Source organism: Bufo gargarizans, unplaced genomic scaffold, assembly GCF_014858855.1.
Source record: "Bufo gargarizans isolate SCDJY-AF-19 unplaced genomic scaffold, ASM1485885v1 original_scaffold_1780_pilon, whole genome shotgun sequence".
Taxonomy (NCBI): domain Eukaryota; kingdom Metazoa; phylum Chordata; class Amphibia; order Anura; family Bufonidae; genus Bufo; species Bufo gargarizans.
In genome coordinates, this window is record NW_025334511.1 from 33259 (window position 1) to 49048 (window position 15790).

At 54.2% G+C, this 15790-nt stretch overlaps 1 protein-coding gene across 2 annotated transcripts in view; it reads right to left on the minus strand.

Annotated features, from left to right (window-relative positions):
• Nucleotides 1-14111, minus strand: part of LOC122923619 (serine/arginine repetitive matrix protein 2-like) — a 21002-nt gene extending 6891 nt beyond the window's left edge. Inside the window, exons 1-10 of one of the 2 annotated variants that reach the window (XM_044274489.1) lie at nt 13855-14111; nt 11945-12046; nt 9553-9714; nt 9306-9380; nt 7908-7964; nt 7673-7705; nt 7542-7589; nt 6913-6981; nt 6696-6837; nt 656-6597 (exon numbers count right to left, since the gene is read on the minus strand). In XM_044274489.1, the coding sequence (XP_044130424.1) occupies nt 656-6597; nt 6696-6837; nt 6913-6981; nt 7542-7589; nt 7673-7705; nt 7908-7964; nt 9306-9380; nt 9553-9714; nt 11945-12046; nt 13855-14093 (6869 nt within the window). In that variant the 5' untranslated portion in view covers nt 14094-14111. Of the gene's footprint in view, nt 1-655; nt 6598-6689; nt 6838-6912; nt 6982-7541; nt 7590-7672; nt 7706-7907; nt 7965-9305; nt 9381-9552; nt 9715-11944; nt 12047-13854 lie in introns of both variants that reach the window. The other variant, XM_044274488.1, reaches the window with a different exon arrangement.
• Nucleotides 14112-15790: the final 1679 nt, after the last annotated feature.

The following is a 15790-nucleotide window of genomic DNA, read 5'->3' on the forward strand; positions in this document are numbered from 1 at the left end:
CACATCCTAACATCCAGCGCCACGAGCATCGCACAGGCGCTTGTGCATCCTAAAACTGCCATGGTCTAACCTGTCTGTACTCCAGGAGGGAAAGAAGTAAGCTGTCCTGGTGCCGGCATCTCGTGGCCAGCTGAGGGATGATGGAACCCGAGCTCTCCGCCAGAACTCAGTTTAGACATTTATGGCATAATCGGATGAATGAATGGTGAGGCGGCCGCGTGGCTCTCCATCCACTTCTATGGAGAGGGGAGTGTCATGGAAACATCCAACTCCCATAGATGTGAACAGGGAGAGTCAAGTACAAGTGCAGCCAACTCTGCATTCCTTCTCTGCCTTGATGCAATAGCCGCCTCACCAGACGGGGTCAGGAGTCCGCCATTCTGGAGACAGATGTGGGTCCCACATATCAGACATTTATACCAGGTCCTATGGCGATGCCAGACATGCTCACGATGAGAATGCCCCTTTAAAAATGGCCATCCAGAATTATATAGACAAATCAGCACCACGCCCGTCCGTGGCTGGTAGTGCAAGTCACCTCCACCGCAGTGACGAGGGCCGAGATGCATGACTGCATACAACCTCTGGATACTTGGAGCGGCCATGTTTTCCCAATACTGGAAACCCCTTTCCTATATAATTCAGTAATGCTCACCTTTTTGTATTTGAGGCCGCTTCGGCAGCTGGTGAGGATTTTTGGAGGCTGGAATCGGACCGTGAAGACAAACTCCTTGGCCATTTACTCTTATCCGAGGGGAAGGTCTCTCCTTGTTCTGAAGGCTCATTTGCTTCGCTTGGAGATGAGGGGTTTTCTCCATGTAGGTTTTCTGTAGCACGTTTTGATGCTGCCGTTTGGTTGCTGCAAGTCTGCATCTTTGAGTCCATTTCAGGATTAGCCTCTCCTTTCCCAGAGGATGGAGGGATGTCCGGGGCAGTGGGGTGTGCTTTAGGACATTCAGTCTGTTCAGTCCCAGCCGGTGCTGTGTGTGAAGAGGAATTGCTCTTTGCCGCTGAAGCTTCTCTTCTGCCCTCAGACTCTTTCTGGTCTACAGAGGACTTCTCACGATTCTCCTGTTGTGACGGAAATGGGGACATGTGGGGACTCTCCTGGGGAGGCATATGAGGGGTAGCAGAAGGTTTAGGGCTGGCCGACTTTTTATTTGCAGTCCTTAATGGTGAAAGAGAGCTTTTGCGGGGTCGCACAGATTTACTGTCTGCTGGAGATGAGGACCGTCTCTGCCTCCTAGGAGCTCGTGACTGTTCATCCACAGATAATGAACGGCTGCGCCTTTTAGCAACTCCAACTCTGCTGCTCTGCGCACTTTTATATCTATCAGAAGATCTCGACCGCACTCTTCTCTCAAATGAGCGTGACTTTCTCTGTGGTGATCTGAGTCTTTTATTTCTAGATGAGGAGGTGGATCTGTCCCGACGATAATAACTAGGAGGCCTATCACGCCTGTAAGGCGATCTCGATCTTCTTCTTGGGGAAGATCGCGAATTATTACCTCCATAAGAGTAGCGATAAGAATCATATCTTGATGGGGATCGTGACCTTCCCTTCCAAGGTGAAGATCCAGAATCCCCACGACGAGAACGCCACGAACGGTCAGTACGGGAGCGAGAACCTGAGCGGCCTCTTCTGGGGGACGATGGAGATCTGCGACGTCCCCATCTTCTACGGTTTTGCCAGGAGGGTGAACGTCTTGTAGATGATCGTGAACGATTTCTACGAGAGAACCTGTCTGATCTTGACCTTGAACGAGACCTAAATGCTCTAGGCGGTGTTCTTACTCGGTGTCTTGGTGGCGTATTAGACTTAGACCTACCTTTACGAACAGGTGAACGTGATAGAGATCTTATTCTTTGCGATTCCCTCCCCACAGTGCGCGAGAATTCTCGCTGTGCAACTGAAGACCTAGATGAGGAACGTGAACGATTAAGTCCTTCTTTCCCTTTAAAGGACTCAGGCCTTGAAGATTTGTGCCTCAGGAAGTCAGGAGACTTCCTTCGGTCTGGTGATGGAATGCGCCTTATTGGTGGTGGATCTGGCATGTGCACCCTTTGAGAGCGTGACACACGGTCAGAAGATGGGTGCTCTTCTGAAGAGCTGCTTTCACTCGATGAGTCAGAACTGCTGTCCTCTGAAGAGGAATCTGAGTGACTATGTTTTGAAGAAGCCAGGGACTTGGGGCTTTTACTAGCACATGGTGACAAAGACTTTCTTTTAGGGCCATGAGGATGTTCCTGCTTCATGGGTTCATGGTCTTCTTGCTCTGCATTAGATGGAGTATCAGACAAAGCAGTCTTGGGTGGGGCCAACTGTGAGCTGGAGACATTCTCTTTACCTGGAGATTCAGAATGACTTTCTTCTGGTTTGTATTCTTCACTCACTTGGAAAACACTAGAATTATTTTGGAACTCACCACATATGTTAGAAGCAAGAGATGTAGCTAGGCTTACATTTGTTTGGGGAGAGGGAGAAGCTTCTCGGATCGTGGAGCAGCCTGTCTGAGTCTCAGGAGACTCCCTTACTTTATTCAGATTAGATGAACTTGTCTCATCAACAGACATTGGAGAAGTAGATCTGCCAGGAGGGGTATACACCTGTGCCGAGGGGGACTTGGGTTCACGTCTGGAAGAAAGGTCATCTGTCACAGACAAAGGTGCATCACACTGCAAGGAGTCTAAGGGCTCACGTGAAGTGGGGGGGCTGGCAACAACCAGATCAAGATATGAAATCCCATTTTGCGCAGGTGAAGGAACCAAATCCTCATCTTCAGAAGAGGAAGAGGATGATGATGAAGAGGATGATGAGGATGATGTAGAGGATGATGATGAGGATGATGTAGAGGATGATGATGAAGAGGAGGAGGAGGAGGAGGAAGTTGAAGAACTTGATTTTCTTCGCTTGGATCTCTTTTGTGTTGCTTGAGCTGGAGAAGATTTAGCATCTCTTCGTGGGGAAGCTTCTTCATCAGTGACCACGTGTTCCAGAGCAATATCTTCCTTTATACTGGTTTCTGTACTCCTCATGGGGGAGGATTTGGAGCCACAATAAGACTGGTCTTCCAGCTTGTCCTTTGCTGTTAGAGTTACTTGGGATTCTGTCCCATTCATTTCTGCACACAGTGACATCGCAGTGCAAATCTCTGCTGGGTTTACACACTCTTTGTAGGACCCACCGTGCTGCTCTTGTGGTGCAGACAAAGGTTCAGAGGATTCAGTGTTCTGTGGTTTTTCTGAAGGAGAATACAACATGTGAGCATGCTCCTTGACTGTAGGCTTCGCATCTTCCTGGGAATACAAACCAGTTTTACAATATGGAGGCTTTGATTTTCCTTCAGCTTCTGAAGAACACCAAGACGACTTTGCCTCACTTTCAGAGGTTCTAGGTTTATGCTTAGAAATTCCAGGTCTGGAATCAGTATCTGATGAGCCAGAAGTTTTGTGCTGTGATGTCATTGATGCACTTTCAGGTGATCTAGAGTAAGAACTCTTTTGAGAATGTCCATGTCCAGTTCCATCATCAGGCGATGACTGAGAAATTGACTTATTTCTGCAGGATTGGTTTGTGTATTCACTTTCAGATGATTTATCATATTTTCTTTGAGACGTTTGGACCTCTGACTCCGATCTAGAACTACTATGTTGTGATGACCTAGACTCTGCTTCATGTTCTGGTGATGTAGCTCCCATTTTGTTGCTATGGTCAGATGCAAGATTAGATGATTTTGACGAAGTACAGGAGCTTGTCCCACGCTCACAATGTTGTGCTGAGCTGGCTTTACTTGAAGGTCCAGTTCTTTCAGGTGAGGACTCTGAACTTGCTCTATGATGGCTTGATTTAAACCTGGATTCTGATGACTCTGAACTTACGCAGGATTTTGACAGTTTACCTCTAGGTTGCCGTTCGGGTGAGGAATCAGAGCATGCACTTAGTGGTGACTTGCTTCTAGGTTCACATTCAGAAGGTAACTTTGGACTTGCTTGAGGTGGCAGTTTGCCTTTAGTCTGACATTCTGAAGACAACTCTGGGCTCTTTCTTGGTGCACGTCGACTTTTAGGTGGTTGTTCTGAAGAGGATTCTGACCTAGTTGACTGTACTTCATTTCTTGGCTGCCTTTCTGAAGATGAACCTGAACTAGATGGAGAATGTGTCTGTCTACTTCTAGGCTGGCTTTCTGGAGAAGACACTGGAGAACTAGCTTTAGACTGTGGGGACCTGTATATGTTCTCTTTTTCCAGTGACTGCTCAAGTTCAGGTTTAGAAGCAATAACTGAAGACATTTCAAGAAGCGGCTTATTTTTAGTAAATATTTTACTGTCTGAACTCTTGGACCTGCTTCTAGATGATTTGGTTTCATCTTCTCGCTCAGATGATGAATCAGATCTTGGGTACCGCAGTGATTTCGTCTTTTGGTCAGAAGATGATGGAATACTAGTTTTTCCTGGGGAACCACGATTAATCTTCTGGTCAGAACGTGACCGCCTGCTCTTTTGTTTATATTCAGATTCAGAACCAGATGACTCTTTGCTTTTTGAAGCACTAGAATGGCTTTCACTCGAACCAGATATCCTTCTAGATTCAGTTTGTCTAGATGTGAACTCTTTTTCTGGCGATTTTGATCTGAATTCACGCTCTGAAGAGGATCCAGACTCACCTCTAATAGGATGCTGAATCCGAGGCGACTGTGTACTTTCTGAAGATTGTACTGTAGACTTTGCATGGATCAGCTCTTTAGATTTGGTTTTGAATTCAGGAGGTGACACAATTTCCTTGTGAGCAATTCTAGATCTTTCCTTAGGTGAATGGCTTGTGTGTGATCTTGGAGAAAGAGGTGATTTTGATGAACTCTTCTCACGGGAAGACTTATTTTTCACAGCATTTTCTTTAGCCTTTCTTTGTTCAGAATACCTAGAAGCCCCCCTTCTGGGTATTGGGGAAGTACTGTATCTTTTACTAGAGTCCAACTTCTTTTCAGGTTTTCTGGTTTGTGGTGAAGGGGACCTAGGTATTCTTGATAACTTCTTTCTTACAGGGGACTTGGATCTGGACATAGAGCGTTTTGATTGATTTCTTGAAGGAAGATCATTTTGTACTGGAGACAATGAACGTGAAGAAGATCGTCCCTTGGAGGACTGTGGTCTATGTCTTGTTTTGGGAGAAGTAGTCTTCTTCTGGACAGATGCTTGTTTAGGAGACAATGACCGTGACTTTGTCCTTTTCATTGGTGTTCGTGAACTTGATTTATTTTTTGTATACGAGAGTGAACTAGGGCTACGGGATCTAGAAACCATACGAGTTTCAGAAGGTGTTCTCCTTTGATACCTTGATGTTGAACGTGACCTCTCTCTACCACGAGGAGAAGACTGTACTTGCTTTTGTCTAGACTTATACCGCGAGCTGCGCTTTTGTTCTAAAGAAGGGGAACGTGAGCCTGTACCGGTTACTGGGGACCTGGTGTGAGACCTTTCCCTTCTAGTAGAGCGAGAACGTGACCTCTCATTACTCTGAGGCGATCGAGTAACTGAACGCTTGTGTCTGCCTGTAGACTGAGGCTGTGATCTTCTATCACTCTTAGACCAAGATTCACTTGTCTTGGGGTGGTCTGATACAGTCTTGTCAGATCTTTTAGTGTTCAGGCGAGATCTCTCTCTATCATAGTAGTGCCGTGGAGGTGTCTGGGAGGAAGTTCTCCCTCTTTGCGAAGGTTTTGATGAATCTCTACGAGGAGAGGTTGGAGACAGTGCTTTTCTTGGGGACTTTTTAGAGGTTTTGCTTTTGGGACTTTTTGGGGGAGAAAAAGATGGGGATCGGGCCTTGCCTTTAGGAGTGACTGACCGACCCTTCCTCGGTGGGCTCTCAGAAGGTGATCGGAAATGCTTCTGAGATGCTATCTTGTGCTCTCTCTGAGGACTACAAGACCTTTGACCCTGATCTGGTCGCATTCCCGTTAAGGATCTTGTCTGTGCGGCAGACTTTCCAACAGTAATTTCAGTATCATATTTTGTTCTGGAAGATGTATTTTCTTTGACAACTGCTTGAGGTTTTTTTGTACCCTTATCTGACATTTCACTTTCTGAGGAGGAGGATGATGACGATGATGAAGAAGAGGAGGACGATGAAGAAGAGGAGGAGGACTGGGAGGAGGAAGAGGAGGACGAGGAGGAGGAGGAAGATGATGAACCATTGCTTTTTGAAGACTTTTTCTTAGGTATTGGTGAAAGCTTTTTCTTTTCTTCCCGTTTCTCATTTCTTGAAGAGTCCTCCCTGGATTTCTGCTTTGGAGACTCTTTCTCCAGGGACAGACTTCGGTTCCTGTGATGCTTGTGAGTAGCTGGTGATAGTCTACTTTCAGGTGAAACAGCCCTAGGTGGCCTTTCTCTGTCGCCCTTCTCTTTTGGGTAGCGACCCTTTGGACTGTTATGTCTGCTCCTATTTCGAGGCACTGGGCTTGATCTTGGAGAGATGTCTGGGGCAGCAGCGTTACTCCTCTCTCTCTGTTTTTTATCCCTTTTCGAAGTCTCTGGAGTCCCTCTGACGTCTTTACCTCTTCTAGGCGAGAACGATGAGGAGCGCTCTCTGCTGCTTCTCTGAAAACAAATGACAGAAGTAAAGAAACGTGTTTGTCACAGCGCGATCTGTATAACGCCTTGCTATTTTTGGTGCCGATTGGACGCCATACATTTACATTTCTAGGACGGCTCGCTGGCTGTGGACTCGGCTCTCGATCTTTCCTCCGCTCTCGTGCAGGGCTGACTGGTCTGTGCCTTTCTGGGTTGCTCCCATGAATAGGTTTTGCACGCGTGTCTTTCAGAACATCGTGTCTGGACCTAGCAGTAACATGAGGAAATGTGAGACCAACAAAACTTCACCAACAACAGTAACCACATGACTATAACCACCACCTGCTGGGCGAGGTCTGATCTGAAGAGGAGGAGGAGGCACGTCTACGTGGTGGAGAGCCACTGGGGGACCTATGGGGAGAAGAGCAAAATGATGTACAACTACGCTTGTGCTTACAGCATAGCTACTGAAACACCCTTCACACCAACCCCTGCCCAGAGACACCACCCCGCAGACTGAGCGCCACAAGAGACAACCAACCCCTGCCCAGAGACACCACCCCACAGACTGAGCGCCACAAGAGACAACCAACCCCTGCCCAGACACACCACCCCGCAGAATGAGCGCCACAAGAGACAACCAACCCCTGCCCAGAGACACCACCCCACAAGAGACAACCAACCCCTGCCCAGAGACACCACCCCACAGACTGAGCGCCACAAGAGACAACCAACCCCTGCCCAGAGACACCACCCCACAGACTGAGCGCCACATGAGACAACCAACCCCTGCCCAGAGACACCACCCCACAGACTGAGCGCCACAAGAGACAACCAACCCCTGCCCAGAGACACCACCCCGCAGACTGAGCGCCACAAGAGACTGACACCAATCTCCCCCACCCCCCAAAATTAGCATTACAAGAGGATATAACCCATTCCAGTAACCACCCCTTCATGGATCAGAATACCTCTTAGTCTTGTCTTTATTTCTGCGCTTGCTCTTTGGGCTGGACGACCTAGAAATATAATCATACGGACAATAAGAAAACGCTGAGGCTGCCCCGACCCCGAGCTCCGATGGCAGCCCCTGCACTCTCACCGCTCTTTCCTCTTCTTAGAATCCGATGATGATCTGGGACAAATGAAAACAAAATATTACATACAGCAGGACGGAGGAGGACGAGGAGGATAGCCCAACGTACACGCGGAGGAGGAGGATGATAGCCCAACGTACAGCAGTACACGCGGAGGAGGAGGATAGCCCAAAATACAGCAGTACACACAAAGAAGGATAGCCCAATATAGAGCAGTATACACAGCATGGTGGTGGTTACCTGTGCTTATGGGATTTGGACTTCTTCTCTTTGTGGCTGGGGGAGCGGCTGGGTGACCTGAGGGACAAACCAGTTAGGAAAGAAATACATCTGAAGAGGCACATGGGAACTGAAGGAACAACTGGCACCAGGTCATGCCACACTGTGCACCCGTCTACTGTCTGACTACAGCGTGCCCGCCCCACCACACACACTGTCTGACTACAGCGTGCCCGCCCCACCACACACACACACTGTCTGACTACAGCGTGCCCGCCCCACCACACACACACACTGTCTGACTACAGCGTGCCCGCCCCACCACACACACAGTCTGACTACAGCGTGCCCACCACACACACACTGTCTGACTACAGCGTGCCCGCCCCACCACACACACTGTCTGACTACAGCGTGCCCGCCCCACCACACACACTGTGACTAGAGCGTGCCCGCCCCACCACACACACTGTGACTAGAGCGTGCCCGCCCCACCCACACACACTGTGACTAGAGCGTGCCCGCCCCACCACACACACTGTGACTAGAGCGTGCCCGCCCCACCACACACACTGTGACTAGAGCGTGCCCGCCCCACCACACACACTGTGACTAGAGCGTGCCCGCCCCACCACACACACTGTGACTAGAGCGTGCCCGCCCCACCACACACACTGTGACTACAGCGTGCCCGCCCCACCACACACACTGTGACTACAGCGTGCCCGCCCCACCACACACACTGTGACTACAGCGTGCCCGCCCCACCACACACACTGTGACTACAGCGTGCCCGCCCCACCACACACACTGTGACTACAGCGTGCCCGCCCCACCACACACACTGTCTGACTACAGCGTGCCCGCCCCACCACACACACACACTGTGACTAGAGCGTGCCCGCCCCACCACACACACTGACTACAGCGTGCCCGCCCCACCACACACACTGTGACTACAGCGTGCCCGCCCCACCACACACACACTGTCTGACTACAGCGTGCCCGCCCCACCACACACACACTGTCTGACTACAGCGTGCCCGCCCCACCACACACACTGTCTGACTACAGCGTGCCCGCCCCACCACACACACCTACAACTAAGGTCAGACAGCCTGCCCGTCATAGGGGTCAGTGTGGGTCACATCTGAGGCCAAAATGGAGTAGATTAAAAAGGTGCAGAGGCAACGCCCCCCAGAGGGTGTAGAGGCAAACAGCTGAACACAACCCCCCCCCCCCATGGTGCAGAGGCAACGCCCCCCAGAGGGTGTAGAGGCAAACAGCTGAACACAACCCCCCCCCCCATGGTGCAGAGGCAGTGCACCCCCACCCCCCAATCCCTTGATTTATTAACTAATAATTTCTTAAGATACAAGAGCGCCCTCGGAGCCCCTATCCCCTGCGCCCCAACATTACCGGCCACGCTCCTTTTTCTTCTTTTTCTGTTTGCTTGGCGATGGTGAGCGTGAACGCTCCGAGTCTGCCACAAAACTGTGGAGGAAGGAAATAAACATCAAATAAATACGTGGGGACAGACACAGTGGAGCACAGAGCGCTGCTCTGGAGCACTGAATACAGAAGGCCACAGGAATCCTTTACACTGCGCTAACAAGCACAGACACAAAGGAGGCGCTAGAACACATCGGGGCCGGGGCTCCCGCACCTGTAGGATTTCTGCTGCTGCTGCTCCTGCTGCTTGGCTGCCGCTCTGCGGTTTGGATCAAAGCTGCTCCCGTCCACGTAGCTGTCACTAATCCCGAAGGCAGCGCGCAGGCGCTCATTCTTCTTCTCGTTGGCCTCTGCGAGCTGATGGGTTTCTGAGACGCTACAAAAAAGGGAGGAAGAAGAGTGAAACCAGGGGTTAACAACAGCCCACCCCCAACACGGCCCCCCAGAGCACAGGCCACGCGCACCCCCCGGCCCCCCAGAGCACAGGCCACGCGCACCCCCCCCGGCCCCCCAGAGCACAGGCCACGCGCACCCCCCCCGGCCCCCCAGAGCACAGGCCACGCGCACCCCCCCCGGCCCCCCAGAGCACAGGCCACGCGCACCCCCCCCGGCCCCCCAGAGCACAGGCCACGCGGACCTAGGGTTGGACGATATCAAAAATATACCCGCGATAACGATATAAATGCCCATTTAGAAGAAAAAAAAAAAACGGGGGCAGCCACAAGGAGGCGTTACACTGTACGGGGGCAGCCACAAGGAGGCGTTACACTGTACGGGGGCAGCCACAAGGAGGCGTTACACAGTACGGGGGCAGCCACAAGGAGGCGTTACACTGTACGGGGGCAGCCACAAGGAGGCGTTACACTGTACGGGGGCAGCCACAAGGAGGCGTTACACTGTACGGGGGCAGCCACAAGGAGGCGTTACACTGTACGGGGGCAGCCACAAGGAGGCGTTACACTGTACGGGGGCAGCCACAAGGAGGCGTTACACTGTACGGGGGCAGCCACAAGGAGGCGTTACACTGTACGGGGGCAGCCACAAGGAGGCGTTACACTGTACGGGGGCAGCCACAAGGAGGCGTTACACTGTACGGGGGCAGCCACAAGGAGGCGTTACACTGTACGGGGGCAGCCACAAGGAGGCGTTACACTGTATGGGGGCAGCCACAAGGAGGCGTTACACTGTATGGGGGCAGCCACAAGGAGGCGTTACACTGTATGTATGGGGGCAGCCACAAGGAGGCGTTACACTGTATGTATGGGGGCAGCCACAAGGAGGCGTTACACTGTATGTATGGGGGCAGCCACAAGGAGGCGTTACACTGTATGTATGGGGGCAGCCACAAGGAGGCGTTACACTGTATGTATGGGGGCAGCCACAAGGAGGCGTTACACTGTATGTATGGGGGCAGCCACAAGGAGGCGTTACACTGTATGTATGGGGGCAGCCACAAGGAGGCGTTACACTGTATGTATGGGGGCAGCCACAAGGAGGCGTTACACTGTATGTATGGGGGCAGCCACAAGGAGGCGTTACACTGTATGGGGGCAGCCACAAGGAGGCGTTACACTGTATGGGGGCAGCCACAAGGAGGCGTTAATTGTATTAATCATTGGTGGCAGTGGGCCCCCCCCTCCTCCCTCCCCAATATTAATCTTTGGAGGCCACAGGGTCGTCCCCCCATCATTGGTGGCAGTGGGTAGGAGGGGGGGCTCCGATCGGTTACCATGGCAGCCAGGAAGCTACTGAAGCCCTGGCTGCTATGGTATGTTAGTAAGCAGCATTATACTCACGTGCGCCGTGGCCGCTGGGCGCTCCTTCTGTCTGTGCGGCGCATTGCTAATGCTTATAGCACTAGCAATGCGCCGCACAGACCTATGAGAAAAAGGAGCGCCCGGCGGCCACTGTGCACGTGAGTATAATGCCGCTCACTAACATACCATAGCAGCCAAGGCTTCAGTAGCTTCCTGGCTGCCATGGTAACCGATCGGAGCCCCAGTGTAATGCTGGGGCTCCGATCGGAACTGCCCACTGCTGCCACCAATGCAGGGACTTAAGAACATTCCCGGCACCCGACCTCTGAGAGGACGCTGTGATCACCGCGCTGGGATTAATTGCGCGGATCACAGAGTCCTCTCAGAGGTCGGGTGCCGGGAATGCGAGTCACAGTATTCCTTCCCCCCCTCACGCCGGCCGAATGGATAAGAGCGCCGCCGCAAGCTACAAGTACTCTGTAAATGTGCCGTACGGTACTTCACGCTGGGGCGGGCGGCCGCGGATTTAGAAGTGGTCAGCGAACATGATCGCTTCTATGACGTCACGAAATACCGCGATATTTAGGAAACGGCGATATCGCCATATCGACGTTTTTTTAATACCGCGGTATATCGTGATACCGGTATATCGCCCAACCCTACGCGCACCCCCCGGCCCCCCAGAGCACAAGCCACGCGCACCCCCCGGCCCCCCAGAGCACAAGCCACGCGCACCCCCCGGCCCCCCAGAGCACAAGCCACGCGCACCCCACGCCCCAGAGCACAAGCCACGCGCACCCCACGCCCCAGAGCACAGGCCACGCACACCCCCCACCCCGGCCCACATACTTTGTCCTCAGCTTGTCCTCCTCTTTATTTGTGGTCACATCTTTCTCCTGAAGCATCAGCCTGAAGGTGGCGACCTTCTCCTGGATCTCGGCCTCACTGTACCTGAGGAAGGAGACATCATGAAAAAACATCACCCCCACAGAACGCGAAGGATCAGACCCCCCCCCCCCCACCAGACAGACGTGCGAAGGATCAGACCCCCCCCCCCCACCAGACAGACGTGCGAGGGATCAGAACCCCCCCCCCCCCCCCCACCAGACGTGCGAGGGATCAGAACCCCCCCCCCCCCCACCAGACGTGCGAGGGATCAGAACCCCCCCCCCCACCAGACGTGCGAGGGATCAGAACCCCCCCCCCCACCAGACGTGCGAGGGATCAGAACCCCCCCCCCCACCAGACGTGCGAGGGATCAGAACCCCCCCCCCCCCACCAGACGTGCGAGGGATCAGAACCCCCCCCCCCACCAGACGTGCGAGGGATCAGAACCCCCCCCCCCCCACCAGACGTGCGAGGGATCAGAACCCCCCCCCCCCCACCAGACGTGCGAGGGATCAGAACCCCCCCCCCCCCCACCAGACGTGCGAGGGATCAGAACCCCCCCCCCCCCACCAGACGTGCGAGGGATCAGAACCCCCCCCCCCCCACCAGACGTGCGAGGGATCAGAACCCCCCCCCCCCACCAGACGTGCGAGGGATCAGAACCCCCCCCCCCCACCAGACGTGCGAGGGATCAGAACCCCCCCCCCCCCCACCAGACGTGCGAGGGATCAGAACCCCCCCCCCCCACCAGACGTGCGAGGGATCAGAACCCCCCCCACCAGACAGACGTGCGAGGGATCAGAACCCCCCCCCACCAGACAGACGTGCGAGGGATCAGAACCCCCCCCCCCCCACCAGACGTGCGAGGGATCAGAACCCCCCCCCCCCACCAGACGTGCGAGGGATCAGAACCCCCCCCCCCCACCAGACGTGCGAGGGATCAGAACCCCCCCCCCCCCACCAGACGTGCGAGGGATCAGAACCCCCCCCCCCCCCCACCGACGTGCGAGGGATCAGAACCCCCCCCCCCCACGACGTGCGAGGGATCAGAACCCCCCCCCCCCCCACGACGTGCGAGGGATCAGAACCCCCCCCCCCCCACCAGACGTGCGAGGGATCAGAACCCCCCCCACCAGACAGACGTGCGAGGGATCAGAACCCCCCCCCCCACCAGACGTGCGAGGGATCAGAACCCCCCCCCCACCAGACAGACGTGCGAGGGATCAGAACCCCCCCCCCCCCACCAGACGTGCGAGGGATCAGAACCCCCCCCCACCAGACGTGCGAGGGATCAGAACCCCCCCCCACCAGACGTGCGAGGGATCAGAACCCCCCCCACCAGACAGACGTGCGAGGGATCAGAACCCCCCCACCAGACAGACGTGCGAGGGATCAGAACCCCCCCCACCAGACAGACGTGCGAGGGATCAGAACCCCCCCCACCAGACAGACGTGCGAGGGATCAGAACCCCCCCCACCAGACAGACGTGTGAGGGATCAGAACCCCCCCCCCCCCCACCAGACGTGCGAGGGATCAGAACCCCCCCCCCCACCAGACAGACGTGCGAGGGATCAGAACCCCCCCCACCAGACAGACGTGCGAGGGATCAGAACCCCCCCACCAGACAGACGTGCGAGGGATCAGAACCCCCCCCACCAGACAGACGTGCGAGGGATCAGAACCCCCCCCACCAGACAGACGTGTGAGGGATCAGAACCCCCCCCACCAGACAGACGTGTGAGGGATCAGAACCCCCCCCCCCCCCCCACCAGACGTGCGAGGGATCAGAACCCCCCCCCCCACCAGACAGACGTGCGAGGGATCAGAACCCCCACAAGGAGGGAGCACTACAGGAAGGGAGAGGCCTCACCCCTGCTCCTCCATCATCTCCTCCAGCTCCAGACACTTCAGCTCCACCTTCCTCTTCCTCTCATGGTCCAGGATCTCCTGGTTGGGCTTCTTCACCAGGAGACCCTCCAGCTTCTTCAGCTCCTCCTCAGATTTATAGTCAATTCGATCCTTCTTGTGCCGGACGGATGAGAGATTGCGCTGAACATAGCCATTGGTGCCGCTACCGCGCGGTGTCGGGAGCCCGATCCCATTGTACATTGTGCTGGAGAAACCGCCAGACCTACAGGAGGAGAAGACGACCGGTCAAGAGCCAGGATGGCAACAACCCCAGGAGGTGCCCACCGCTGCCACGGGGAGAGAAGACCAGTCAAGAGCCAGGATGGCAACAACCCCAGGAGGTGCCCACCGCTGCCACGGGGAGAGAAGACCGGTCAAGAGCCAGGATGGCAACAACCCCAGGAGGTGCCCACCGCTGCCACGGGGAGAGAAGACCGGTCAAGAGCCAGGATGGCAACAACCCCAGGAGGTGCCCACCGCTGCCACGGGAGGGAAGACCAGTCAAGAGCCAAGATGGCAACAACCCCAGGAGGTGCCCACCGCTGCCACGGGAGAGTAGACCAGTCAAGAGCCAAGATGGCAACAACCCCAAGAGGTGCCCACCGCTGCCACGGGAGAGAACCCCGCAGACACTACACAGGAGAGGGACATTATACAGACAGCAGTGTGATAATACACGGGGGGGGGGGGGGGACATTATACAGACAGCAGTGTGATAATAAACGGGGGGGGGGGGGAGGACATTATACAGACAGCAGTGTGATAATACACGGGGGGGGGGGGGGGGAGGACATTATACAGACAGCAGTGTGATAATACACGGGGGGGGGAGGACATTATACAGACAGCAGTGTGATAATACACGGGGGGGGGGACATTATACAGACAGCAGTGTGATAATACACGGGGGGACACATTATACAGACAGCAGTGTGATAATACACGGGGGGGACACATATACAGACAGCAGTGTGATAATACACGGGGGGGGGGGACATTATACAGACAGCAGTGTGATAATACACGGGGGGGGGGGACATTATACAGACAGCAGTGTGATAATACACGGGGGGGGGGACATTATACAGACAGCAGTGTGATAATACACGGGGGGGGGACATTATACAGACAGCAGTGTGATAATACACGGGGGGGGGACATTATACAGACAGCAGTGTGATAATACACGGGGGGGGGGACATTATACAGACAGCAGTGTGATACACGGGGGGGGGGACATTATACAGACAGCAGTGTGATAATACACGGGGGGGGGGACATTATACAGACCAGTGTGATAATACACGGGGGGGGGCATTATACAGACAGCAGTGTGATAATACACGGGGGGGACACATTATACAGACAGCAGTGTGATAATACACGGGGGGGACACATTATACAGACAGCAGTGTGATAATACACGGGGGGGACATTATACAGACAGCAGTGTGATAATACCGGGGGGGACACATTATACAGACAGCAGTGTGATAATACACGGGGGGGGACATTATACAGACAGCAGTGTGATAATACACGGGGGGGGGACATTATACAGACAGCAGTGTGATAATACACGGGGGGGGACATTATACAGACAGCAGTGTGATAATACACGGGGGGGGACATTATACAGACAGCAGTGTGATAATACACGGGGGGGGGACATTATACAGACAGCAGTGTGATAATACACGGGGGGGGACATTATACAGACAGCAGTGTGATAATACACGGGGGGGGGACATATACAGACAGCAGTGTGATAATACACGGGGGGGGGGACATTATACAGACAGCAGTGTGATAATACCGGGGGGGGGACATTATACAGACAGCAGTGTGATAATACACGGGGGGGGGGGACATTATACAGACAGCAGTGTGATAATACA